Source organism: Rutilus rutilus (assembly GCF_951802725.1).
Source record: "Rutilus rutilus genome assembly, chromosome: 9".
Classification (NCBI taxonomy): Eukaryota; Metazoa; Chordata; class Actinopteri; order Cypriniformes; family Leuciscidae; genus Rutilus; species Rutilus rutilus.
The window spans coordinates 32,338,085-32,364,682 of record NC_140223.1 but is presented as its reverse complement, the minus strand read 5'-3'; the positions used below and the strand labels follow the sequence as shown (position 1 = coordinate 32,364,682).

Here is a 26,598-nt window from a genome sequence, read left to right as displayed (position 1 = left end):
TTGCATGAAATTCCCCACAAAAGTACCTTCACAATATGTTGTGTATGCTGATACTGTCTTTTAAAGAGGACCTAGTATGCTTTTTTTTTTTTTACATTTTCAACTTCCTTTAGTGTGTAATGTTGCTTTTTGAGCATGGAAAATGTCTGTAAAGTTACAAAGCACAAAGTCACTGCAGAGGGAGTTGTTCTCTATATCAGTAAGCACTGATTCTGAACTCCCTGAAACACCTCCATTGTAGTCTTGAGTTCTCTTCCGGGAACGAACACATCACGGCATTCCTCATTTAAAGGGATAGTTCACCCAAAAATGAAAATTATATCACGATTTACTCATCCTCAAGCCATCCAAAGATGTATATCTTATTTCAGACGAACACAATCTGAGTTATATGTAAAAATATCCTGGCTCTTCCACACTATATAATGGGAGTGAATGGGGGGGGGAGATTTTGAAGCCTAAAAAAGCGCATCCATCCATCAAATAAGTAATCCACATGGCTCCAGGGGGTTAATAAAGACCTTCTGAAGCAAAGCAATGCATATTTGTAAGAAATATAAGCTATATGATTAGCTATAATAACTAGCTTCCGGCAGACGGCCGGAATGTATTATATATTATATTATATGTATAATATAATATAAAATAATATAATATAATATAATACACATATGTTGCGATTTATCGCCATTAATAAATAATGACGACTCTCCCAAGACTTCAAAATCTTGTCCCCCCCCCCATTCCCTCCCATTATAAAGCTTGGAAGAGCCAGGACATTTTTTTAATTTAACTCCGATTGTGTTCGTCTGAAAGAAGAATGGCATATACACCTAGGATGGCTTGAGGGTGAGTAAAATCATAAGATCATTTTCATTTTTGGGTGAACTATCCCTTTAAATATTGACATACGCAAAAAAGGGGGCGGGGCCTGGTTGGGTTGTGTTCAGGGTTTTTGCTCACCAGCCACTGTAGCTAGTGGTTTTCCAAACTCAGCATTTTTACTAGCCAAAATTCACACTTGGCGGGTGTTAATGTCAAGCCCTGGTTAGTAATGTTAGTAGTGTCTTGAAACTCGTGGTTATGGTAAGGGGCGTGACATTTCCCAAACAGGATCGAAGCAGTCGACCAATCACAACACAGTGATCCAGCCGACCAATCAGAGCACATTGTGCATCTCGGAAGGAGGGGTTCATAGAGAATGGAACTAAACAGTACGATGCATCGCTGAAGAAATCAACTAGCCAGTCACGACTGTTTCCCAAAACCGTATTGTCGCAAATTTGTCGTTCAACCACGTTGGTTAATGATGTCACGCAGGTGGTGGAGTAATAACTTCTTTTCATGAATGCAAGATTTTTGGTATAAATTACGGACATAGCATCTGAGGACTAATTCTCAATTTTCTCAGTTATTTAGCTTTATTCCCATGTTCAATCATAGGCTGGTTCTTACATAGTAGAGCACGTTCGCACATGCGCACTCTTCAAAAACGGTTCTTTAAATCTCTTGACAAACTAAAAGACGTAAATTAAATTTGTATATATTCTAAATGAAAGATACAGATTGTACTGAATGTCAGCTTGCTTATTTTGCTCAAGAAAAGGATTTATTTAAGTCCGCGTCATGCAAACAAGAAACTCTGCTTCTAACCACAGGTCTGAGAGCTGTCGTTCCAACCACACAACTTTGCGATGCTGTTTGCGCATGTTCGTTGGAACTATGGTTTCAGGAAACACAGACTCGTTGAACTACGCTGAGAACGACAGAACAAGAGAGGTGCTGCAACAATGTCGAATATGTGAAAAATATCCAACCATGAAAACCTATTCTAGTCGAGCCCCAAAAACAAAATCAAGGCTTTGTAAAGGGGCTTAATAGGTCCGCTTTAAGATTGTGGTCATAACACTGAACTTCCAGCTTATTTCTAGGGCTAACCTTTGGATTAGTTTCCACCTGACTGCTTCAGTTCTGAGGCTTGGGTTATACTTAGTATGTGTGAGACCTGCTGAGCTAGTGATGAGCTAATGACAGGTCTGGGCGCTCTCTCTGTCTCCTGCTAACCACACTCACACATTCTTGACGTCTGTCAGCAGAAAGCAGCGCTGTCTACACCAGACATGACCCAACACGAGGCCAAGGCTCAAAACGAATGCATAATTAGACCCTCGTATTTTTCTGGACTTTGCGTTTTGAAGACTTGAACGTTGTGAGGTGCATAACTGCATTTGCTGTGGCCTTTTTGCGGCCTCTGCTTTTCCCCTGCTCATGCGTCACAACATTCGCTCCCCCACGGCTGCAAGAAACTGCTTTGAAGTTCTGTAGGAACTAGATCATCTCAGCACGCTTCGTGCTCTTTTTCAGTCTTTTCTGACGTCTGATTATCATATCTCAGGCTGGAGATTGTCTCTATGTCTTTCACCCAGAAGAAAAGTTCCCTCATGTGGCTACGTCTGAGTCACACCGGCCTTCTCTCCGCCAACCTCTCCTGGGGATTTTTACATTTTAAAGCGCAGAGGACAATTTTAGTGACATTTTAATTCTGCTTAAGAAGTTGTTCCTTGCTTCTCCAGGCCTACAGGTTCTGTCATCACATTCAAATCAGGCTGCAAACTCACCAATCAGCTAAAACATGATTTATGCTGCTGTAATGCTGAGTCGCCAACTTTAGAAAGTCATGAAAATCCTTTTCTTGAACCGATGCTAAACAAATTCAACAAATTTATTAGATTTTGTTTAAATTGTTATTTAGTTTTAATGTTAATATAGATATTTGTACACTTTTCAATTAAAAGTTATTGTCATTTTGTATGGTAAAACGGAAAGGAAAGTTCACACTACACTTTCCGTTCCATTGACTTCTGTTCATAGACCTGAAAACAATAAGGTTTTCAGGTTTGGTGAACTCTGGCTTGCGAATTTGTATTACATGAAGTCATGTGACCATCATGGCAGTGCTTCTTAGCTGAATTAAAAGAATACAAACTGATATTGTGCAGATCCCCAATTTCTGATTAAAAGCTGGTTTTTGATTTCCAGTGCTGATGCCTTCAGTAAATCTTGGATGCTTAGAGATGGAATGAGAGGGGGAAGGAGGGGTTGCAGTCGCAGAACAGTGTGGCCTTTCAGGCTCCTTGGAGGAAGGGATTGAAGTAAGGAGGGAGAGAAATAGAAATGGAACTCTGTGTCCTTGGCTTGTGGACTGGCCCGAACACATGACCTCCATCTGCCTGTGCAGCTTACAGTGACACACACTCAAACACACGCACTAATGTATGTTAGTGTGTCACGAAATTACTTACATGCTCATGTACAACCAAATATGACAACTTAAGCCAGAAATATACTCTTCGCCAGTATGCAGACACGAATGCTTGGCAAGTGCGCGGACTTTGGCAGAAGCCAACCTCAATGCTCGATAGAGTTACCTTGAAATATATTGAACTGGATGGGTTCTTTATTATTTTGTCGTGTTGCATCGTGCCGCTCACGACCGGTGTAGCAGCACAACGTATTATTTGTTTAGGTTGATTTAATTAGTGTGTCACATCACATTATGGAAGGGCAGTTGTATCACAGTGAAATTTCTGTTTCTGTGTCAATCATAGAATAGGTGTGTATGAATTGCATTTTTGATGTATTTTTGAATAAATTAATAGATCAGGACAACAACAAAAAATCAGTCACGTAAAATAAGACATTTTATACCCACTATAGTGCCCCTTGTGGTGACCCTGCACTGAAAAAAATGATTCGTTGAATTTAATAAAAAAAAAATTATCGTAAGTGGTTGCACACAATTGATTTTAGCTACATTTAAACAAATGCTGATTGAAGTTGATTAAGTTCAACTTAATGCATTTGTTTAAATGTAGCTAAAATCAGTTGAGTGCAACCACTTACGATAATTTCATAATCATTTTTTTTCAGTGTGAGAATGGCGTACTTGCACTGCGTTATAAATTATGAACACATTTCCAAATGTAATGACCTGAAGCGTTTGAGTTCACATACTTAAGTAGAGTATGCATATTTAAGAAGTATCCCGGGTTATTTTCACCCTAATGTTTATGTATCACGTGTGGTATGCTAATCATTAGCATGCTACACATGAGGTACTTAAAACATTAGGCTACAAATAACTGTTCTCTGTAAGATTTATACTTATCAGGTCGTAGGGCTGTGATTTATAGAGACATTTTAAGGCATATTTAAGGTCTAGATGTCCATTATTTAAGGGGGCAATGGAGTGGGCAGTAGTTGAGCTCTTGGGTTTGTATGTGTGGTCTGTAGCGCTTTGTTTATTCTCTCGGGAGTGAGAATGACTGTGGCTGGAGCTGGTGCCAAACAGAAGTCTGCCAGAGGAGGAGTGCAGTAGACCAGGGCAGACCTCTCTCTCTCTCTCTCTCTCTCTCTCTCTCTCTCTCTCTCTCTCTCTCTCTCTCTCTCTCTCTCTCTCTCTCTCTCTCTCTCTCTGGCATTCCAGTCCGCTCTGCACACACTCACATGCTCAAATACACAACCACTGCTTCCTGAAAGACAGGAAGTGAGGCCGGCTTCCTGTGACAGTCCTCTTTCATGTGGTCACTTCCTGGTGTTTGGCTCTTGCTGTTGACTTTCTTCATTGTTCCTGCAGCAGGGGCTTCAAATTGTGTGTATGTGAAATGAGTACTTTGAATATGTAATAGCAGTACATGCAAGGGTGTGATGACATGTTTGTCAGGGTTCCCACGGTGAAGGACACCCGGGAAACATCAAGGAGTTTGATGACTTTTGCAGGCATACTCTAATAATCAAACTAATAAAATCATCAAAAGTCAAGAGAAAGACATGGAAATTGTTATGCTTAGTTTTGCAAGAAATTTCTTATTATCAACACATTGTATACAATCATTTTGAAGAGTTCTTGAACCCTAGTTTGATCATTTATTCACTTCCAAAAACTGAGCATTTGTGAAATATTTTTGTAATAATTTTATACTTTTAAAAGGTTTTTCCCCAACCTAAAAAATTATTTAAACAAATGTAATGCATAATTGTAACTGAATTTGACAGACAGTGATCATCCAGCATTTTTGTTGTATGAGAAATAAAAAAATTAAAAAATTAAAAAATTAAAAAAATTGGAAGCTGCATTGAAAATAATACATATAAATTCTGCTCAGAAAAAAGGAATATGAAAATCAAACATTAAGATAAAATTAATAATTATTTTCTTCCATTCATTGATGTGCTCCATGTAGATGAAAACCTGAATTTCAAATTAAATTTAGAAAAGTACATTAGTTCGCCACTTGAAGTCAAACTTCCAGATGCAATTGTATGACCTCAGGCAAACATGGCGGCATCAACGGAAATGTTCACAGATAAAATCAGTTCCTTTTAAATCGTAATGTTGGCACTTTGAAACATAGATGCATTTTATATGATCGTAAAACTTTTATGAAAAAGTTTAGCAAACATTTACAGAGACTGATGTGTTAAAAACGGTGAACGATCTTCTCTGTTGACAATCACACACCTGCAAAACAAATGCATTGCCATATTATTCTTTAAACGTCATAAATCAGCGATATAAAGTAAGAATATTACACTTTGAATGGAATACAGCATAACTCCAAGTTACTACAAATTTATTATAGTATAACTGCGACAACTACCGTATTGTGGGCACCGTAAAATATTTTAAATATGTAATATATAAAACATATATATTATATTCATTTATTTATAATTAATGAATTTTTTGTGCCATTTTATTCAGATCATAGTACAGTTGGAAAGAGGATATGAAAAGTGGACGTTTTTTAGCGCAGCACAATATGCTGACAATATAATATATACACACACTTCCACTGTAGGTCAACATAATGATATGATTCATTTGCATAGATGACACATTGTGTTCGAACTCGATCATAACATTCCAGAAATTGCTCCGTTTTATATAATGTCGTCTCATTGTGTGTAGTGTTGTGGTATCTGTGGAATGGCAGTATTGTGAACCCAAGATTATAGGATCTTCACACAACAAGAGTGATGGTTGGGGTTTAGTATCCACAGACAGGAATGTGGATTGGGACACTGTAGTTCCAGAAGAGATAGGGTATTAGCGGGCTAGCTGTGATTATGTTTGAACTTTGAACACGGTGATTAGCTGGAATGTCGAAGTTCCTGTGTTCTGCCGCCATTAATACATCAACTATTGTCAAAACAGGCTAAAATTGTGTTGATCGGGAAGGAAGCCACAGACCTGCACACAGGATGAGCGCGCTTTGATATCGTTTGGGTTCTCTTTGTCGTTTTTTTGGCCGTATGTTCTCGGTGTTTTGGTTTTAAAACGCTCCTCGTCCACACTAGCATTGTCAAGCATTTTTTAACAGTTCCTCATACACGCTGAAACATTGGAAAACGTTGAAATCATCTTACTGCGCATGCGTTAAATGTAATAAAAGCTCACTGAGATAATACAGAGAGACGAGGAATAATAAAGTTCTCATGCTATTCTTCCGGCACGACCATTATCTCAGCACTTACAGGTGTGTCAAGGTCTCACTCAATCGCCATATATGGTCTAAAACGCATCTTTGCAGGAGTGTAATATGAAGATTGTACAAAGTAACATTTTTCTTCAGCAACGCTGTGAATGTGAATAGCACATAGCACGCACTTACCGGTATAAACATCTATATGTATTGGCACAATATGCATCATATGACTAAATATGTGTCATCTTTTTCAAATACCTCAATTTTTTCAGTTCACACTACAATGCAAAAAAAAAAAAAAACACAAAAAAACAGCGTTTTCAAATTTATTTACTTTGTTAGAGCGTCTTCAGAAAGCTTGCAGGACAAAAATGCCTTCTCTGTGGACAGAAGGGTAGAAAAAAAATATGGATTTTGTGTATCTGGATTAATGTGGACTCAGAATGCCACATTCTGTCCTGATATTCCCCAGTTTCCAGAGGCTCCCATTCTTCCAAACCTCTCCATATATCCATCAGTGAACTGTCTTCTAATGTGGTTGTGGTTACATTTGTCACGCTATACAAGCTTGCGGACTGGCCAAGAGTCATTTCACATGACATGCAAAGTTGTGTTTTAAAGCAGTGATGCTGTGTTTTCTGTTCTGCCATGTGTGGAAAGGATTTTAAAATTTAAGCCAGATGGACCATGTTGTGGTTAGTGGGTTCAGTTTGTACTCTTCTGCTATGGATTCGTGTTGTGCGTAGCGTGTTGTTAATTTTCAGGTTTTGCTTCCCTCTGCATATAGTGTAAGTCTCCATAGGATATTATCTGTCCAGTTATTGTGATAAATCCCTGTTCATGAACCATGTGATGCAATGGCAAGAGATGTTTCTGATTGGCTGGCTTCACACAAATTCTGGGAGTCCAGTTTTTTTCCGTGCATTTTTGCAAAACGTTTAGGCCTATACCAACATCTTTGAGTTTTACTCCATTTTACTTAAGGTCGAAATATGTGATTGTTTTAAAAAACTTACTGACGCTGTCATGAGGGTGTACAGAATTCCTTTCTGTGATATCATTTCCTGTTTAATGTTTTTTTTGTCACATGACAACAGCAAAATGGCTTCCTTGCATGTTGGTTACACCGCATGTTGGTTAAGGCTGCATATCTCGGCTGCCACGTCACCAAGCTGCATCGAAGGCCATCTCAATTTGAAAGATTAATACGGCTTATTTTGAATGATGCATAAAGTGTGTCATCTGTGTCCTCCAATCACCCCCAATCCTTTGCACAAATTCCAATAAAAAAAAATATTTGGCAGAAAATGCCATTGAAAAGTTTTCAATGCAAAAAGCATTGAGCTTGTCCAATTTTATTATGAAATCCAAGACAAAAAAAAATCTGAGATAAAGGCATTATGTAATATAATTATGTAAGGCACCGGTAATATAAATAATTTTAATATAAAGTATTTTTTTCCAAATTAAGTTTCAATAGTATTTTCTGTCAATATCTGTTTTATTGCGAGCAGCACCATATCAGCAACTATAGGATTAATGTGTCAGATTTAAAAGAAAAGAACAAAAAATAAAAATCATGTCTCTGCACGTGCTACATGAAGCCTTTTAGTTCACAAACAACAGCAAAGACCATCCTAAGCTGCCATCACATCCTGTAACTATCCATTAACAACTCTAAATTAGACATAGGAAGCATTAGGCCAGCATTTCAAAAATACCCCATTTTCCACCTCTCTAGGGAAATGGTTCTAATGATTGAGATCACCATGACAACGTAGGTAATGTGTCTATGCCAGGCTGAACGTTTACCCATGTTTGCCTGACATTACGGTATGTGAACTCATCAGAATGATAGAAAAGTTCATAATTATAATAGACTGAATTCGCCCTAGTGCCACAACTATTTTTTGGCAAGAGTAGAATAGAATAGCAGGCATAGAAATGGCTGCTTTGGCTGGTCATTAAGCTTTTTAAGTGATTTGTTGCTAATTAAGTCCATTTTTGCTCTCCTGTAAAGGAACAGGTAAAGAAACCTAAAATGTTTTTGGAACTTACATGTGAGTGACTGTTTCGAAATGGGGTTTTGAAACCATTCAGTGAACAGGTAATTGACAGGTCAAGAAACTCAAACAAACAAAGCAATTTTTTGAAATGCCAGTGTTTACTCATAGTTGTGTTTCCATGTGAAACTGTCACCTTTAATACTTTCAAATCAAAATCGTAACTTTTGGAGGAACAGATTCTTTCTTTTGTACACAAATTTTATAATGTCTACTAGATAAAGTGTAGCATTTTTAAGACAGATATATATCATTAATATTAGTCTTGGTGGTCTAAACCCGAGGATTATAAAATTCTCACTAAAAATAGAATGATGTTTTTATGATTCACAGCAAAACATTGAAGGGATTCTCTGTTCTATTTGAATGCACCACTGAGAGCAATTTGTAAATATTTGCAAGAATATGTTTAAAAGAATGGCCGATGTTCAAGGAAAACTGTCTCCTTTGAATGACAGAAAATGATACATATAGGTGAAGGAAAGGGTGAGTGGACGAAAGCGGAGGTGAAGAGAAAAGAGAGTTTAATAGAAAACAGATGCTGCGAGGATTTGCACTCTGCTGATTTACCGTCAGGGGGGAATTTGCGGGAACGAGGCAAACTGCGAACATAACACTCATGCTTTTTCTCCTTGCTCTGCTTCTCTTCTACAGAACTCAATCAGACACAACCTGTCCCTACATAGTAGGTTTATCCGTGTACAGAATGAGGGGACAGGGAAGAGCTCTTGGTGGATGCTCAACCCTGAAGGCGGCAAAAGTGGCAAGTCGCCTCGACGCCGGGCCGCCTCTATGGACAACAACAGCAAGTTTGCCAAGAGCAGAGGACGAGCGGCAAAGAAAAAGGTAAAAGCCGCACACCAAACCTTGTTGTGATCTCTTTGATAAACAGTACACACTATCCATGAAAATATGTTATTTTTCTCATGAGTGCTTCTGTTCTTCTCTATATTTATAGCTGGCTCTTCAAGGTGGGCCCGAGGGGGGTGCAGACAGTCCAGGCTCTCAGTACGGCAAGTGGCCCGGCAGTCCAAACTCCCACAGCAACGACGACTTCGATGCCTGGACGGCTTTCCGTCCCCGCACCAGCTCCAATGCCAGCACTCTGAGCGGTCGTCTCTCGCCCTTTATTGACGACGAACTTGGCGACTCTGACGTCCACATGGTCTACCCAGGCCCTGGGTCAGGGGCCAAAATGACCTCCACCCTCCCCAGCTTGTCTGAAATGGCTGGTTCTCTGGGTCACAGTGGCCCTGAGAATGTGATGGAAAACCTTCTGGATAACCTCAACTTGCTCTCACCTAAGAACGCATCAGTGGGGCCCACAGGAGGCCCTGGGTCAGGATCCAACCAGTCCTCACCCTCTTCGCTCATGCAGGCCAGCCCTGGTTACTCCCCCTACAGTTCCCCAGGTCTGGCTGCAGTCAACCAGCAGACTCAACAAGACTATCGTAAGTGTCTCTACGGCCAGGCAGGAATGGGCAGCATGTCCCCCATGCCGATGCAGTCTCTGTCAGAAAGCAAGTCCAGTTTTGGTCCCGGTCCAGGAACTATGGGCCAGTTTAACTGCTCAGCAGGGCTGCTGAAGGAGCTTCTTACGTCTGATGGGGAGTCCGGAGAGCTCCTCCCCTCGGTGGATACCGTTGTCTCCCAGTCAGCTGGAAGTGGTGGATGTATGTTGCCCCCCTACAGCAGTAGGCGGAATGAACTTATGGGAGTTGGATCATCTCATAGCCATGCCCTCTCTCATCCGCACAATATGCACGGACAAGCCCCTCCCACACCTGTGGCATTGAATGGGCGATCGCTGCACCCTATGGCCACGATTGGCGGTGCCAGTGGACGCCTGGGAAGCGTCAAGTCGGCATTGCATATGCAGTACGGAGGCTCCAGTCATCTCGGAGGTGGAATTCCCTACTGCAGCATCAACAGCAATGGATATGGCCGGAGCCCAGGGATGATGCCCCACCTGCAACAGCAACACCTGGAGAAGCTGCCCAGTGATCTGGACGGTATGCCTGTGGAGCATTTCGATTGTGACGTGGAGTCCATCTTGCATGATACACTCATGGACGGAGAATCGCTGGACTTCAACTTCGACCCCATGGCCACCCAACAGGGGTTCCCGCCTCACAGTGTAAAGACCACCACTCACAGCTGGGTGTCTGGGTAGGGCACTACTTTTATTAAACTTAGGGGTCAATAAGATGTTTACAGGAATGTCCAAGATTTGGCCTCTTGGACAGTACAACATTTTTATGTATTTTTTGTTTCTTCACAGGTAAAAACTCTCAACTGGAGTACAGCAACACTGAGCTGCTGTCCACATGCATCCAAACGTCTTGTCAACCCCTCGTCAGGGAACGTAGCCCCTGTTATTCTTTCGCTTTCTTCAACAGAGGCATCTGAGATGAAACCTCACACTGCCAAGCACATTGGCTCAGTGCGGAGTTAAATTGCAAGGACGTTTTCCTCAGACATTGGGATTCAAACCAAGTGCCAAACCAGGTGCCTGTGCTCCATAGCCAAATTGACAAGCTTTATTTTACTGCCTTCTTCTTGCTGTAGAGAATCTGTGCTCAAATCAGGGCAATGAGAACCTAAGGCCCTTACATCTGCTGCAGCACACACTTACCAATGTCCACACCAATTTACAGGAATGGTTTTAAAGTCACATTTTCCATTAAGGGCAAACTGTGATAAGGTATAACACACAGCAGCACACCTCAAGTACATTTGATACACCTCAGAAAAGTGTCACCCAAGTTAATAGCTTTCTTTTATTCATTGTGTTGTCAGATTAAAACCTTGCCCTGCAGTTATTGCTGAGGGCAACACATGCATGCTGTGCTTCATTGAGACTCCATGATTGGCCTTATTGGGAAGAAGAACTGGAACAGTTGTAGGCAGAAATGACTGTAAATAGATTTATTTAGAAATGGTCCTGCAGAAACAAGACCTTGAAAACGTTAGGGAAATTGTTGCAGACTAGTTGAACTACGTCGCATACAGCACATCATAACACTTTCATTTCTGTCTCGTCAGCATATTTGACGTAGAGCAGATGTACAGTACTACAGTTCTAAAGAGTTTGTTACTATAAACTGGTGTACAGAGTTTTGTGTACAGAGTTTACACAATGATATCAACAATCAGGGCAACATATTTAATGTTGTTTTGTAAACCTGAGAGAAACTGGATTTGGTATTCTACATTTTGGTGGGCTTACATGGAAGAATGTTTCTCATCTGAATTGTATACATCTTTCCACATTTCTTGTAAATACATTAAATATATATTTCAAAAACGTATAAAGTAGAAATATTTAGTTTTTTTTTTCTTTTGTATTATCATAATTATTTGTATTGCTGTTTATTATTGGCTTCAGATTTATTATTTGGTTTGAGATTTTTGTTATTTAAAGGAATAGTTCGTCCAATGATGAAAAACCTATTTACTCGTGTCATTCCGAACCCATTTATTTATTCTGTGGAACACAAAAGGTAAAAAAAAGGTCTATCAAATCGGGCATCATTATCATTCAATGACAAACACCAGTGGTTCATTCAAATTCATCCTTTGTGTGTCATGGAAGAAAGAATGTCACACATGTTTGGAATGACAGGAGGGCGAGTAAATGATCCCAGAATTAAAATGTTTGGATGAATTACTCCTCTAAGCTGTGTATAGTGTGTTTCTTCAGAGGTTTGTGGTCCTCAAATGACAAATTTAGCATTTAAAAATGACAATAATAAAATCGTCGGTGCATTCCTGTATTAAAAAAAAAAAGATCAGGCCTGTCTTTGTTATGACCCATATAAGAGCTAAATCTAAAGATTTCCATGGTAAGAAAAATTTAGGGAAAAAACTGTTGGATTTTCTCTTTCTCTGAATTTTTTAGTGGGCCCCGGACACCACCAAAGCCTTTTACAGTGGTTAAAGTAGTTTAGAGCTACAGCGCTAGCAGACTCCTATGCCTTTGCCACCATATTGAATCTGTTGCTGTAGTAATGCTGCAGTTTTCTGCCTTTAAGAAAGTGTAGAGAGTTTTTGACTTAACATTATTTATTTGGCTGAAGGAGAAGTGGTGTGATTGTATCATGTCATGGTGTATCATTTACACTTGTATTATATTTCTGTTTGATTTCACATCTCTCTCAAATTGCAGGCACTGTGATGTATACGTTCTACAAGTTTGTGGTGATTTTCCAAGTCTGTGCTGCTTCAACCTTTGTTTATCATTTCCTTTTCATTTCTCGTTCCCTTTACCGAAAATTTCAACAGTTTTGCTGCCTTGCACTACAACAGGTAGACCTTCAAAATGTTCAAACTGGTAAAAATTGAAGCAGGCCGGGGGCCAACATCTCAGATAATTCATTAAAGACTTGAAAATATTGAAAATGACTTCTTGAGTAGTCACAGACAGCAACATAGTGTTGGCCCAGATCTGGCCCACATCTGGTCCACATCTGGTACATGTGGAATCCACACATACCAGATGTGGGCCGGATCTGGACCGACACTATGTTACGCTGAAGACATTTTAATGCTTTGGAGAAGACTATGATATATCAGTGGCCAGCCTTTAAATATTAAATGCTTAATGTTATTAGACGCTAACACTGTTTTCTAACCAGCAACAATCTGCAAGTTTTTGTTTCTGGTTTCTATTCCTGTGGCTTTGTAACTGTGAAGCCCTAGCCATTGTGAAATCTAATTGGTCCAAAATTCCACTTTACGTAACTCTATATGTAACATAAAATATGATTGGCTGTGCCATAATTTTCACTTTCAGTATGAACAGACAAATTTCTTGTCGCGCCTGGTTGGGATACCGTGAGGTTCAGTCATTGGACGAAAGTCAGACATCTGTTTACTTCACACCATAAAAATATTATTATTATCAACCTCTGACCCACACTGCCTCAACTCAGCACAGGGAAAAGATTGGATGCTTTTTTTTACTAATATCACTGTGCTCAGCATCATCATGAACATGCATTTGCTTTGTGAATTTAGCTGGTGATCCCACCTATGCACATCCATGTACTTTAATGATTATTATGATTATTGTCATCTCCAGTATGTTTTTATCGATGACGAGATATTTGATATTTCATGTTTGATAGAGCTGTGGAGTCATGTTAATGTCACAGATGTTAGTTCATAGTTCTGAAGAATATGAAGTATATTTAGAGAGTAGAAGATAATTTACATGCAAAGCTTTTTGTACACTGACACTGTTATTCTTGTATTTAGAAGCAGTTTGTAGAAAACATGGACTAATGAAAAGGCAAAAAAAAAAAAACGAATAATAATAATTGAAGAAATTTGGAAGAAAATTTAGCTGTTTTTCTTCAGATTGTGGAGTTTGGACCAATTTTTAATGAAAAAAAAAAACGTTAAATTAAAATACTGCACTTTGTCTATAGATGTAATGAGTTATCTTAGAGATACGAAAAAAGTGAAGATGATCTATTTTGAAACAAACTGTTACATTTCTTAACTTATGTACAGAAATGATTTGATTCACAATCAACAGATTATATAACTAAAGGTGCAATTTGTTTATGTAGTTGAGAAAGTAATAATCTATAAGAGAGAAATGATATTGTTAAGCTGACATGCCAATACTGACATATGTAAATTATATCTTCATTCTTTAAGTTCATCAGCAGAGAGCAAACAGTTTGTGAAATGTGAGGCTACAGAGCTCTGGTTTTTTGCTCTTGATGCCGATGTTGTGCTTGTATTTCTGTACAAGAAACATGCTGCCGCTGTAAAAAGCCATGTGTATATAAATTATGTTATATAAAGAAGAATCCAATGTGACTGTCTCTCTTTATTCATTCACAAGGGTACTTTGGAAACTTTGAGGGCTTGTGGGAAATCTTAAAATCATTGTCCAAAAAGTACAGTACAGGTATGTGACCACTTTGAAGAACCTGGAAAGACACTAATGATTATGATTATGACAAATTATGTAAATGTTATATTCTCAGGGATATCAACACATCTTTAACAGTTTTGACAGACTTACACACATGCTTAAAGACGTTCCTCTAAATCAGTCCGACTGTCATCTGTCAGACAAGGTCAGTTGAACCTTCAAATAATCATTTGAGTCTCGTTTTGTTTTGTCGAGTACTTTAACATTGAATCAAAGGGCATTATAAGCTTGGTCTTTAATAACATGAGTATAGAACTATAGTCATGTGTTTATATTCCCTATGATGTTTAGGAAAGTCCTTAAAATTATCATTGTTAATGTGCAAAGTCATACACAACTTACAAACACAAAACTTTCTAAGTAAAAAAAAAAATATATATTTTTAAAGAGGTATAATCACACTTTATTTGTATACCTTTTTATACATCTTTTCATTTTAATATAAACATTAGCGTTCAATGATACTTGTCAGATACCTATGGAAGCTTGTTTCCACCACCACCACAAAAAAAAATAAAAAAATAATAATTGCGACTTTTTATCTCACAATTCTGACTTTTTTTCTCACAATTGCGATATATCAAGTCAGAATTGTGACTTTTTTTCTCAGAATTGCGAGATATGAAGTCAGAATTGTGAGAAATAAAGTCGTAACTGCGAGATATAAAGTCGCAATTCTGAGAAATAAAGTAGCAATTCTGAGAAATAAAGTCGCAATTGCGAGATATAAAGTCAGAATTCTGAGAAATAAAGTCGCAATTCTGAGAAACAAAGTCGCAATTGCGTGTTATAAAGTCATAATTGCGAGATATAAAGTCATAATTGCGAGATATAAAGTCAGAATTGCGTGAAATAAAGTCGCAATTGCGTGTTATAAAGTCAGAATGCGGACTTTTTTTCTCGCAATTGCGACTTTACATCACGCAATTCTGACTTTATAATACGCAATTGGGAGATATAAAGTCAGAATTGCACGATATAAAGTCAGAATTGCACGATATAAAGTCACAATTGCGTGTTATAAAGTCAGAATTGCGAGATTAACTATTCTGAGGTAAAAAAAAAAAAAATCTGTCTTTTTCCCCCCCCTTAGAATTGGACTTTATATCTCACAATTCTGAGAAGATATGTCAGAATTGCGAGATATAAACTCACAATTGCGTGTTATAAAGTCAGAATTGCGTGATATAAAGTCGCAATTGCGAGAAAAAAAGTCAGAATTCTGACTTTATAACACGCAATTGCGACTTTATATCTCGCAATTCTGACTTTATTTCACACAATTCTGACTTTATATCTCGCAATTCTGACTTTATATCACGCAATTCTGACTTTATATCTCGCAATTCTGACTTTATAACACGCAATTCTGACTTTATATCTCGCAATTCTGACTTTATAACACACAATTGCGACTTTATTTCACGCAATTCTGACTTTGTATCTCGCAATTCTGAGAAATAAAGTCAGAATTGCGAGATGTAAACTCGCAATTGTGAGATAAAAAGTCGCAATTATCATTTAATTTTTTTTATTTTGTGGCGGAAACAAGCTTCCATAGATACCTATCATTGTCTTTCAGGGCCATTAAAAAAAAAATACAGTATGACTTGGATTACATATAGTTTCTAAAGAGTTTTACATACAGTGGAGATCAAAATTAGAGAACAACCTACAATTTCCTTAATTTCAAGGTCACTGCTTTGTCCTATTTGAAGATAAAAGGAGTAGACGGGCTGTCATTTAAGCGTATTTCATAAGTTAAATATATTCTGAAACACAGTATAAAAAACTTAAATGAGACATTTGAAAAATAACTCAGACCAAAATGGGAGAACACCTTCAGGCTACTTTAATCGGATAGATTTGAAAATGGAGCTTTCATTTCAAAGCGCTCTCCGTCCTCACTAGCGTTTTCAAGCGTTTTCCAAAAGTTTCTCATCCACACTGAAATGTCGGAAAACGCTAAATTCAGCACATGCGTAAACCCTCATAAAAGCTCACTGAGATGAGACAGACAACAAGACATTATCACGCAATTCTTCTGGCAGGATCATTTTATTTTGCTAAATATCTCACCATTTACTGATGTGTCCACGTCACTCTCAGTCACCATTATATGTTTGGTCTAAAACGCAACTGCTCTCATGGTTTGCTGCTGGACAGCAAATGCGAATACATTTTCTGTCATCTTTGCTGGACTGTGATATGAAGAGAAAATAACATATTTTAGCAACTGTGTGAAAGCACACAACAGGCACAATACCAGTATAAACATGAATATGGGTTCAATGGGTTCACATGACTAAAATTATCATTGTTTTTTAAATACATCCATTTTCACAGTCCACGTTACAACGCATTAAAGGCGTTTTCAAATGTATCCACTTTGGAGAGCGTTTTCAAAAAGCTTAGTTTTCGTTGTGGACGGAAGGCTAAAACAGAGAGAAAAAGATGCGTTTTCAATCGAAAACGTATTAGGCTACGTCTACATTAATCCGGATACATTTGAAAACGGCGTTTTCATGTATAAATGCTCTCCGTCCACACTAGCGTTTTCGGTCGTTTCAGTGTGGATGAGAATCTTTTGAAAAACGCCTGAAAACACTAACTTCACCTTACTGCGTATGCGTAAAACCTCACAAAAGATCACTGGTATGATTCAGATGGGAAAATAAATAATGAAGTTATCGTGCAATTCTTCTGACAGGATCATTTTATTTAGTAAAATATCTCACCATTCACTGATGCAGTCCAGGTCGCACGCAGTCACCATGTTTGGTCTAAAACGCAAACTGCTCATGTATTGCCGCAGGACAGCAAATGTGAGTAAATTTTGTCATCTTTGCAGGACTATGATATGAAGAGTGTGCAATGTAGAATATTTTTAGCAGCAGTGTGAAAGTGAATAGCACATAACAGGCACAATACTGGTATAGCCTACATGAATTGGTACAATATGCGTCACATTACTAAATTTACGTCATCGCTTTTAAAATACCACGGTTTCACAGTCCACACTACAACGTGAAAATGGCGTTTTCAAATGTATCCATTTTGGAGTGCGTTTTCAAAAAAGCTTCGTTTTCATTAATAAAAACGCCGTCTCAGTGTGGACGGAAGGCCAAAACGTAGAGAAAAATATACGTTTTCAAACGTATTAGTGTGGACATGGCCTTATGGTGTGTTCCAGGCAACCTGTAACCCGTGTTTTTCCAACCTTATACCCGTGAAAGTGCACTGGAACGGCAGTCAAACCCGTAACTTCCCACTCGTGAACTCATACTAGATCGATATGTACTCCCAGTTACGAGCTCTGACGTCACATAGCAAGCGAAACCAAACAAAACAACAATGGCAGCCCCTACGGACGTGTTTCTGCAGGCGGTACACGGTGAGAATACACTTTAGGACAATAATAATAACGTTGCAGTCAAATTAATAATAATATAATAATAATAATAAATAAACAAGGAGTAAGCACCTTTGGCGACAGAAATTATAAGCCCCGTAAGGTCCGCCATGCTGGTTTGTTTACATCTAACGTTAGCTACCACAATTCCTTGCGCTCAGGTAGTTTGGCGTGACTGGCCTGGAACGCTACAAAGTCGTGAGTCGTGGTTTGAAGTCGTGATTTACATGCTCAAAAAACCTGCCTGGAACGCAGCATTAGTGTGGACACGGCTTCAGATACCTCCCTGTTATTGGTGTTAATCTTGCACCTGGTGCTAATTTCCTTAATTATCTGACAAACCCTGTTTAACTGGCACTTTCCAGGATGGCGAGTAGCTCTAAGGTTACTCACAGCAGGTTGTCCAGATAAAGGCCAAAGGGATGATCCTTTCAGCCATCGCAAGAGAACCTGGTTCTTCCAAATCTGTGATTTCTAGAATACTGCAGCTTCAATAACACTAATTCAATCAAGTTCCCCCAAATGGCTGGTCGTCCACGTAAGACAAATGCATGAGAGGACAGGATAATATGGAGACTCAACATTGGAATCGGTTTAACACCGCTCCTGGAATTGTTCCCCAGTTCAGCGCTGAACAGGGTAAGGATCTATCTTGGCATACAGTGTCTCGCCGTTTAAGAGAATCCACTCTGCAGTGACCAAGCCATGAATCGAAAGGCTAAGCTAACCTATGCTGAGGAGCATATGTTATGTGGACAGAGGACAACTGGTCAAAAGTTCACTTTAGTGATGAGAGCAAGTTTAATCTATTTGGGTCCGATGGGGAACATTATAAACTGGGGAAAGACTGAACCCAAATTGCGTAAATAAGTCAGTGAAAGATGGAGGAGGAAGTGTCATGGTTATGTTATGGATATATAACACACACACACACACACACACACGTATATATATTTATACATATACATATAACCAATGACGAAGTACAGGGAATATAACGTGGGTCAGGATCTGATGAAATTACTATAAAAACAAACCATCTTGCTTGCTCCTACGCTCTGAAACTATCAAAAGGTCATTAGCTTCATCCAGACTCTCCATGAACGGACTCATCTGGAGCCGTAATTGGTGTTATCTTTTCCATCACATAGTTGTTCTCCCTCACAGTCCACACATACTCCTCAAATGTTGGTGGGGCTTTCTTGAGCCATTTAAATGTAATGCTTTTTTGGCAGCTGCCATAAATATTTGTAAAATGCTTTCCCCCTAAACTCTACCAATCAGGAACATGGTTTTGGTTACCAATACTATATTCGCAGGCGTATTTGTCACCCATTGTACATTTATTCCACAATCAAACGTATACAATAATGGGGGGCTGCCAAGATAAAGTGAGTGGTATTCGTCAGGTCATGTGATCTGAAAGATTGGACCAGCTTTATGTAGACAGTAGGCCACTACTATTACAGGTGACTTATGTGAGAATGCATTGCTTTCAACACTACTGGTTAAGAGTTATTTTTGAAAGAAGTCTCTTATGCTTGCCATTTCATAATTTAAAAAAACTATTTTCTGTTTCAACGTATTTTAAAATGTAATGTATTCCTGTGATGTCAAAGCTGCATTTTCAGCATCATTACTCCAGTCACACGATCCTTCATAAATCATTCTAATATGATGATTTGATGCTCAAGAAACATTTCTGATTACTATCAATGTCAAAAAAACTGTTTTTGCTGCTTAATATTTATGTGGAAACTGTGATGGACTTTGGTGAATAGAAAGTTCAAAAGAACTGCATTTATTTGAAATACAAAAACTTTTGACTATCAGTGTAATCTAAAGTATTAGTCATTTCTTAAGGTGTAAAATGATCGTCATCTAAAACTGACTTGGTTAAACTTTAAAGGAGCTCCAGGATATATTTCACTCATAAATCCTAATCAAAGTTTGTAAAAAGTTCTCCCTGAAATAGCCCATACTGTACGTTCAGTCAGAATGAACTCAGTCACCCCACTTCAGGCTTTGGGTTCTTTCTGGCTCCTCCTCAGCACTGAGATGTGATCGGCTTGGGGGTTTCTGGAGCCAGATGGTCCTGTGGAAAGCAATCGTGTGAAAAGCAGTGGGGATCTTTATCCTGGCTTTGATAGTAAAGAACGCCAGGAAAAAAAGTGCTTAACTGGCACTTTTTTCCTCCTTGCACTTCTCTCCAGGTCTGGGTGTTGGATTTCTATTATGGTTCAGGCTTCCAGCTGGTCCTCGTCATTAGAATGATCTTGACATCATGCCCTGATCTCTCCGCCTTTGGACGACACCCAGCCAAGAGAGTTATCTGGATCCAATACGGTTTATCCGATATACATTTCTTAAGATCCAGACAAATGAGGGTTGAAAGTGTCTCTGAGTGGGTCAACTAAGGACTAAGGGGTTCTGAGAGATGAACAGGTGGTAAAGCTCAGTGCAAAATGAGAACTGGCATTTGCTACTTTTTCTCACAACTCTCCTGAGTTTTGCCTTGCTTTCCATTCTCCTTTCCTTAGCAGTGTGGTCCAGCATTAGCTTTGAGCGGCATGTGCTGACAGAGAGCAGTACGGGGAGGAGGGATCTCCACCCCGCTGAAGGCCCCTCATGAGCAGGCTCCTGTGGAATGCACTGCGTGTGAGTTTTCCGCATGCGTGTGTGCGTAAGATTGGTGTGGACGGCAGCCAACTGTATATGGCCCTTACATTACAGAGGGCACAAGGCAAGACAGGTTATGTGAGGACACACAGATGTGACGCTGGTACAGTCTGGAGTCTTTAAAGGTGGTTTTTCAGGTTCTTTTCAACGACCTACTGTATTATTTGAGTGAACAAAAAGAGTTCCTTCTTTGATTTCAAAATATTTTTTCTCTCCTTGGAATGTCCCACTTACTTCAACATTCAAATTTAAGGTAGCAACTCAACTTAAATTTGTAAGTATAAGCAAATCGACTGTGCAAGTCATTTCATCTAACTTTTTTAGTTTTCAGTGTCTATACACTGTAAAAAAAATTATTGTTGGTTTAACTTAAAAAAAGTAAGTTGCCTTAATTTTGGGTTCACTGAAATTGAAAATTTGAGTTAATACAATGGAGATTGGTTTAATCAACAGAAACTCAAAATATTATGTTATCTGAACCACATTAATGATCTAAGTTGATTTGACAAAAGAAAAAAGTTGGGATTACAAATCATGAAAATATTGTTTTAGTGTAGTTGAAACACGTATAACTGATCCAAAAAAATTATCCCTTTGATCACCAAAATATATATTTAAATGTTTTTTCCTTATACGTGGTTCTATGAATATGCATATTAGCCCCGCCTCCACTCACTCACACCAGCTCAGAGATCCACTCGTTGACGATCGCATGTTGATCTGATTGGTTACAAGGTAGTTTGTGACGTCAGAAACACCAGCGATTTCAAACCGTGTTTTTGAGACTGTTACCGGTATTGGTTCACTGCAGTTTTAAGAATTAGCAATGGTGTTGACTTATGAATTTGCACATGGTTTGTCTTAAAGCATATTAAAAACACCACATAGACATATAAACAACATTAAAAGCTTGATTTTCACTACAGGGGGTCTTTAAAAAAATGAAGTGGAAATTGGTTACATTATTTTGTTGAGTTAGAGTAATATAAAAACATGTTGCCATGATTTATTGACCATATAATTTATAGACCATATAATTTATAAACCGTATAAGTTGCAAAGAGCACAGGTAGAGTATTTAAAGGTGATGTGTGTAATTTTTTTTGTGCTAAAATTATTTAGCATATTCCAGTTTAATATGCTGACAACCATAAGTATTTAGAGGTCGATTCCCCTGAAAACATGAAACTGTCTCTGTGGCGAAACATTTTTTTGCATATTACTGAGAGATGTTTTCTCTTGTTTGGTGGGTGTGTCAAAAATGTCAGCCCAATCAGCAGCAACATGTATATAAACCACGCGGTATTAAAGAGACAGCTCACACAGTGGGTCCAGATTAAGTCGTTTACAAATGTGTCCGCTGCAGCTCGGTATACCCAACAATTGCAGAAATTAGAATACATGTTTGTTGTAAGAGTTTTATAGTAAAAATATAGCATATCAACAGTGCTCAGCAATAATGATAAGCCTAATACTCACAATAAAAAAAATAAGGTCATATAGATCATAACACAGTCTCGAAGGTAAGAAGTGAAATGTTTGTCTTTTCATCCTGAAATGCGAGGCAAATGTTGGATCACAATAATTACTGTAGGAACCACAGTTTCCACAAGTCCCTTCACTCGATTGGTATGTTGTCTTTTATTCTGGACGGCAAGGGCAGTGACTGTAACATCGAGCGTTTTTTGCAGTATTGAACACGTATTTATGCCGATTTCATCAGGCTCCGACATTTTTTCAAAAAGAACACAAAGAATGGCCTTCTCAGCTGCCATAGTTGCAACTCTTGCGTCATCAGAACAGGGTGTTCAACGCACCACCGTTTCCATTTAAAAAACGCTTTGCAACTTCTTGTCGGGCTGACATTGCAGTGGTGCAGACATTCTGTCATATTTAACTGTTTAATCCTGCACTTAAGAGTGGCTCTAGTCTGTACAAATGTCACCGCTACAATGGCCGCCGTATTGGGCATTGCTAGATGTTTGCTTAAAAAAAAGCCCACTCTCATGTCATTATTTATGACAAGGTCCAAAATACCCATCCAATGGATAAAATGCCTCTAAAGCCAAGCTAGTCCAAAAGAGGGGTTTGATAGTCACCATACGATTTGCATGCCGTCTAAGCAGCAGCCTGGTCCAGTGTGGTATAAATGATGGCAGTCTTTGTGTGGAAGTCAGTCTGGTGGCTGGAGACGAAACGCTGAAGTGTCTCACCCTGCTTCTCCATATGGAGCCAGTTAGAGACTCTGAAAAAGCATTTAGCCCCTAAATTACACACGCTCTGCCAAGAGCAAACGTAACTTGTGCATTCATCAACCCACTTGGAGAGAGAAAAGGATGAGGAAAAAAAGAGAAGCAGATGTAGCGGACGGTTGTGTGAAGAGAGATGAGGCGTCTCAGACCGCTGTCCTCAAATGACTCCCCACTGGAGTGACGATCACCCGACTGGGTGTGAAAGAACTCTTGGAGTCTTGAATATATTGACATGTTTCCAATTATTCCAAAGGAATAGTTTTCCCAAAAATAAAAATAATCTGTCATCATTCTCTGTCTTAAAGTTATTCCAAACGTGTATGGTTTCTTTTCTTCCATGAAACGTAGTTATTACGCAGAATGTCTAAGCTGCTCTACATCCAATTTAAGTGAATGGTCAGGTCACAAAAAATACAATAAAAGTACCATAAAAATAGCCCATAATTATACAGATGTACACAAGTTATTTGTTGAAAATACTCAAAAGCAGGATCACTTACGTAAAATGAGAGTAATGAGGCACCATGTTTGAATGTGACCAAGTACAAATGAGATTTGAACGCTAAAGTGGTGAATAGATACTTTCGTTTCAACCTGTTCCTCCCACAAACCTATCATATGGCTTTAGAAGACTTGTAGCTTTATAGGAGTGCTTATAAGTGCTACTTTTTTTATGCTTTAAAGTTGTGGTTCTCAACTGGTTTTTGTCATGGGACCCACATTTTCTTATAGTCATAAGCCTTGACCCACATTTTTAGGAATTTGAATCAAGTAGCCTATTATTTCTCAAAAATGGTTGACACACAATAAATACCGTCCCACTTTACTTAACATAGGCTACACCTAAATTGTGAGAATAGCACTAACACTGATGACTAAACAGTATGGTAAAGCTATTAAATAACAGTCCCAAAATAGTTTTGTTAATAATACAATACATTTAGTATGTTGGTATGAGCCACCACAGTCATCAAAAATATAAAAAAGAACACAAAGTGAAAATAACTGATAACTGATAACTGACGGTTATGGAAACTAGTCATCATGCTAAATGCACAAAAACATGTACTGATCCTGATATGTATTACAGAATACCTGTATGCAAATTCTTCCCAGACAACAGATGATGTACTACCAGTTACGCAATTTATTGGTACTTTTTGCCATAGATATCATATAATAAAGGCTAGATGTCTCGTGCGCGCTTCTGGCCAATGGAGGTCGGCGTCCGCACACGGCGGCCATCTTACCACAGGGTGCTCGCTCACTCGTAACATGGTGCATGTACTTTTAAATAACCATAACTTGCTCAATTTTCAACCGATTTTCAAACGGTTTGGTTTGTTATAAACGTCAGAAATGTAGTTATGACACTGCATACATATGAATAATTATAACAATGGACTTCCATATGAAAGAATTATAGCCACGTTAATAACGTTTGTAAGAAACCAAACCGTTTGAAAATCCGTCAAGATTTCAGCGAGATAAGAGGATTTGTGTGCGTGCTGATCACTCACCTTAATTCACAGCTTCCCTGTGGTAAAATGGCCGCCGGTGATGCCGGAAGTGACTCCGCCGTAAGACATCTAGCCTTTATTATATGATATCTATGCTTTTTGCTAATGACTTACTAATTGACAACGTAACTACGACGTTGCATGTGATACACAGCGCGCGCCTCCTCGTTTGCGCGCGCACCGCGAGCACAGTTCGGCTGGCATGAGGAACGTTTGTTTTTCTGAGGTGAGACTTTTTATTTCTTAACAATTTACAAATAGGCCTATAACGTTAGAATAATGACACTGACATAGAGCTTGACAACATTTCATCTGGCAGCATAGCCTACTGAATCAAGAAGACGCATTTTTGTCTCAGGCAATCTTTTCCTAAACTGTCTGACAGAAAATTCAGCAGCTTTCGCGCACGTTTTTCAAAATAAAAGTCTCGCAGCGTCAGTAAATCAGAATTACGTCTGCGTCTTGCGACCCACCAGTTGAGAAGTTTTATTTTTTGGGAACTTGACAACCCATGTCCACATTCACTTAGCTGCAGGGAAAAGTGCACCTTGGACATTCTGCTAAACATTGTGATTTATGGAAGAAAGTAAGTCAAACATGAGTGAGTAAATTATGACAGTATTAACATTTTTAGGTGATCTTTCCCTTGCTGGTGAGAAAGTAGTTTTGCAGTAACCGATTCCAAATCACCTCCCACTATTTCAGCTCCTTAGGGAGAATATTTGGCTGTTAGCAACTTGTCAAAGTGAGAGCTAAACAGAATAAGATATCTAAATATCACATCACACAGCTACCCATCAGCACTGTTTGAGCTTATATGGTGAGGTCGAAATGGTCCGTCATAGTGTGCTGTGGGAATAATGTATTTTTGTAGGCCAAAATCCAGTTCCATCGTCCTGAAGTCAACTTTTTTTTTTTTTTGGTTTTGGTTTTTGGTTAAATGGCTGAAATAAGGTCTCTGGTGAACACAAGCTCAAGCTATTTTCATGTTTTATTCAATGACATAAAATACATCAGTAGTAATAATGTTAAAAGCTTTTTTTCTTTTTATCTTGCCTCCACCATCACTCTAGGGCTGCATCTGAAATCACTTCCCTAAGGTGAGAACAGCATTATGTCCTAATTCAAGTAGCCTACACGGATGACCTACTACTTATGGTGAGATCCTGAAGAGTGCATAAGATGGACACTTTACTATCCCATGAGGCCACGGGACAGGATTTGTGAAGCTGGGACACAACTGAAGCTGGTAGGTCACATGATAATGACAACATGATCAATGTAGTATATGGATTCATACTTTATAAAACATACTTTTTAATGGCCGTGAAGTGAGTACAAAAGAAGTACCTAGTGTGATTTCAGATGCAGCCTAGTATCATGGTTTGCATGAGGGAGTTTATACAGACCCTTTCCAAAAAAATTGAATATCATGGAAAAGTTTATTTATTTCCATAATTCCATTCAGAACGTTAAACTTCCATAGATTCTAGATTCAGGGCCCACAACTTAAACGATTTCAAGTATTTAGTTGTTTATTTGTACATAATTTGGGCTTCCAGCTCATAAAACCCACGCAAACAGGATTTCAAAAAATTTGAATATTACATGAAATCACACAGTAATTACACCGTGATACCATGGTCATTGAACCAGGTTTTGGTTCTTTTGGCAGTGTGGGCAGGTGCAAATCCTGCTGGAAAATGAAGGAAGCATGAAGTGCTCTGAAAATGTCCTGGTAGACGGCTGCGTTGACTCTGGATTTAATAAAGCACAGTGGACCAAAGTCCTCTTTTCTGATGAGAGCAAATTTTGCATCTCATTTGGAAACCAAGGTCCCAGAGTCTGGAGGAAGAATGGAGAGGCACACAATCCAAGATGCTTGAAGTCCAGTGTGAAGTTTCCACAGTCTGTGTTGGTTTGGGGAGCCATGTCATCGGCTGGTGTTGGTCCACTGTGCTGTCCACGCAACGCAGCCGTCTACCAGGACATTTTCAGAGCACTTCATGCTTCCTTCAGCAGACAAGCTTTATGGAGATGCTGACTTCATTTTCCAGCAGGATTTGCACCTGCCCACACTGCCAAAATAACCAAAACCTGGTTCAGTGACCATGGTATCACTGAGTAATTACTGTGTGATTTCACGTGAAATCCTGTTCTAGGTTTTATGAGCTGGAAGCCCAAATTATGTACAAATAAACAACTAAATACTTGAAATCGTTTAAGTTATGGGC

The 26,598-nt window shown here is 38.8% G+C and overlaps 1 protein-coding gene across 1 annotated transcript in view; it reads left to right on the top strand.

The window, feature by feature from the left end:
* The window catches only part of foxo1a (forkhead box O1 a), a 51,319-nt gene extending 36,936 nt beyond the window's left edge, over nucleotides 1–14,383 (top strand). The window contains exons 2-4 of the mRNA XM_084419423.1: nucleotides 9,206–9,397; nucleotides 9,510–10,720; nucleotides 10,833–14,383. Coding sequence (XP_084275549.1) covers nucleotides 9,206–9,397; nucleotides 9,510–10,720; nucleotides 10,833–10,836 — 1,407 coding nt within the window. The 3' untranslated portion in view covers nucleotides 10,837–14,383. The remainder of the gene's footprint in view (nucleotides 1–9,205; nucleotides 9,398–9,509; nucleotides 10,721–10,832) is intronic.
* Nucleotides 14,384–26,598: the final 12,215 nt, after the last annotated feature.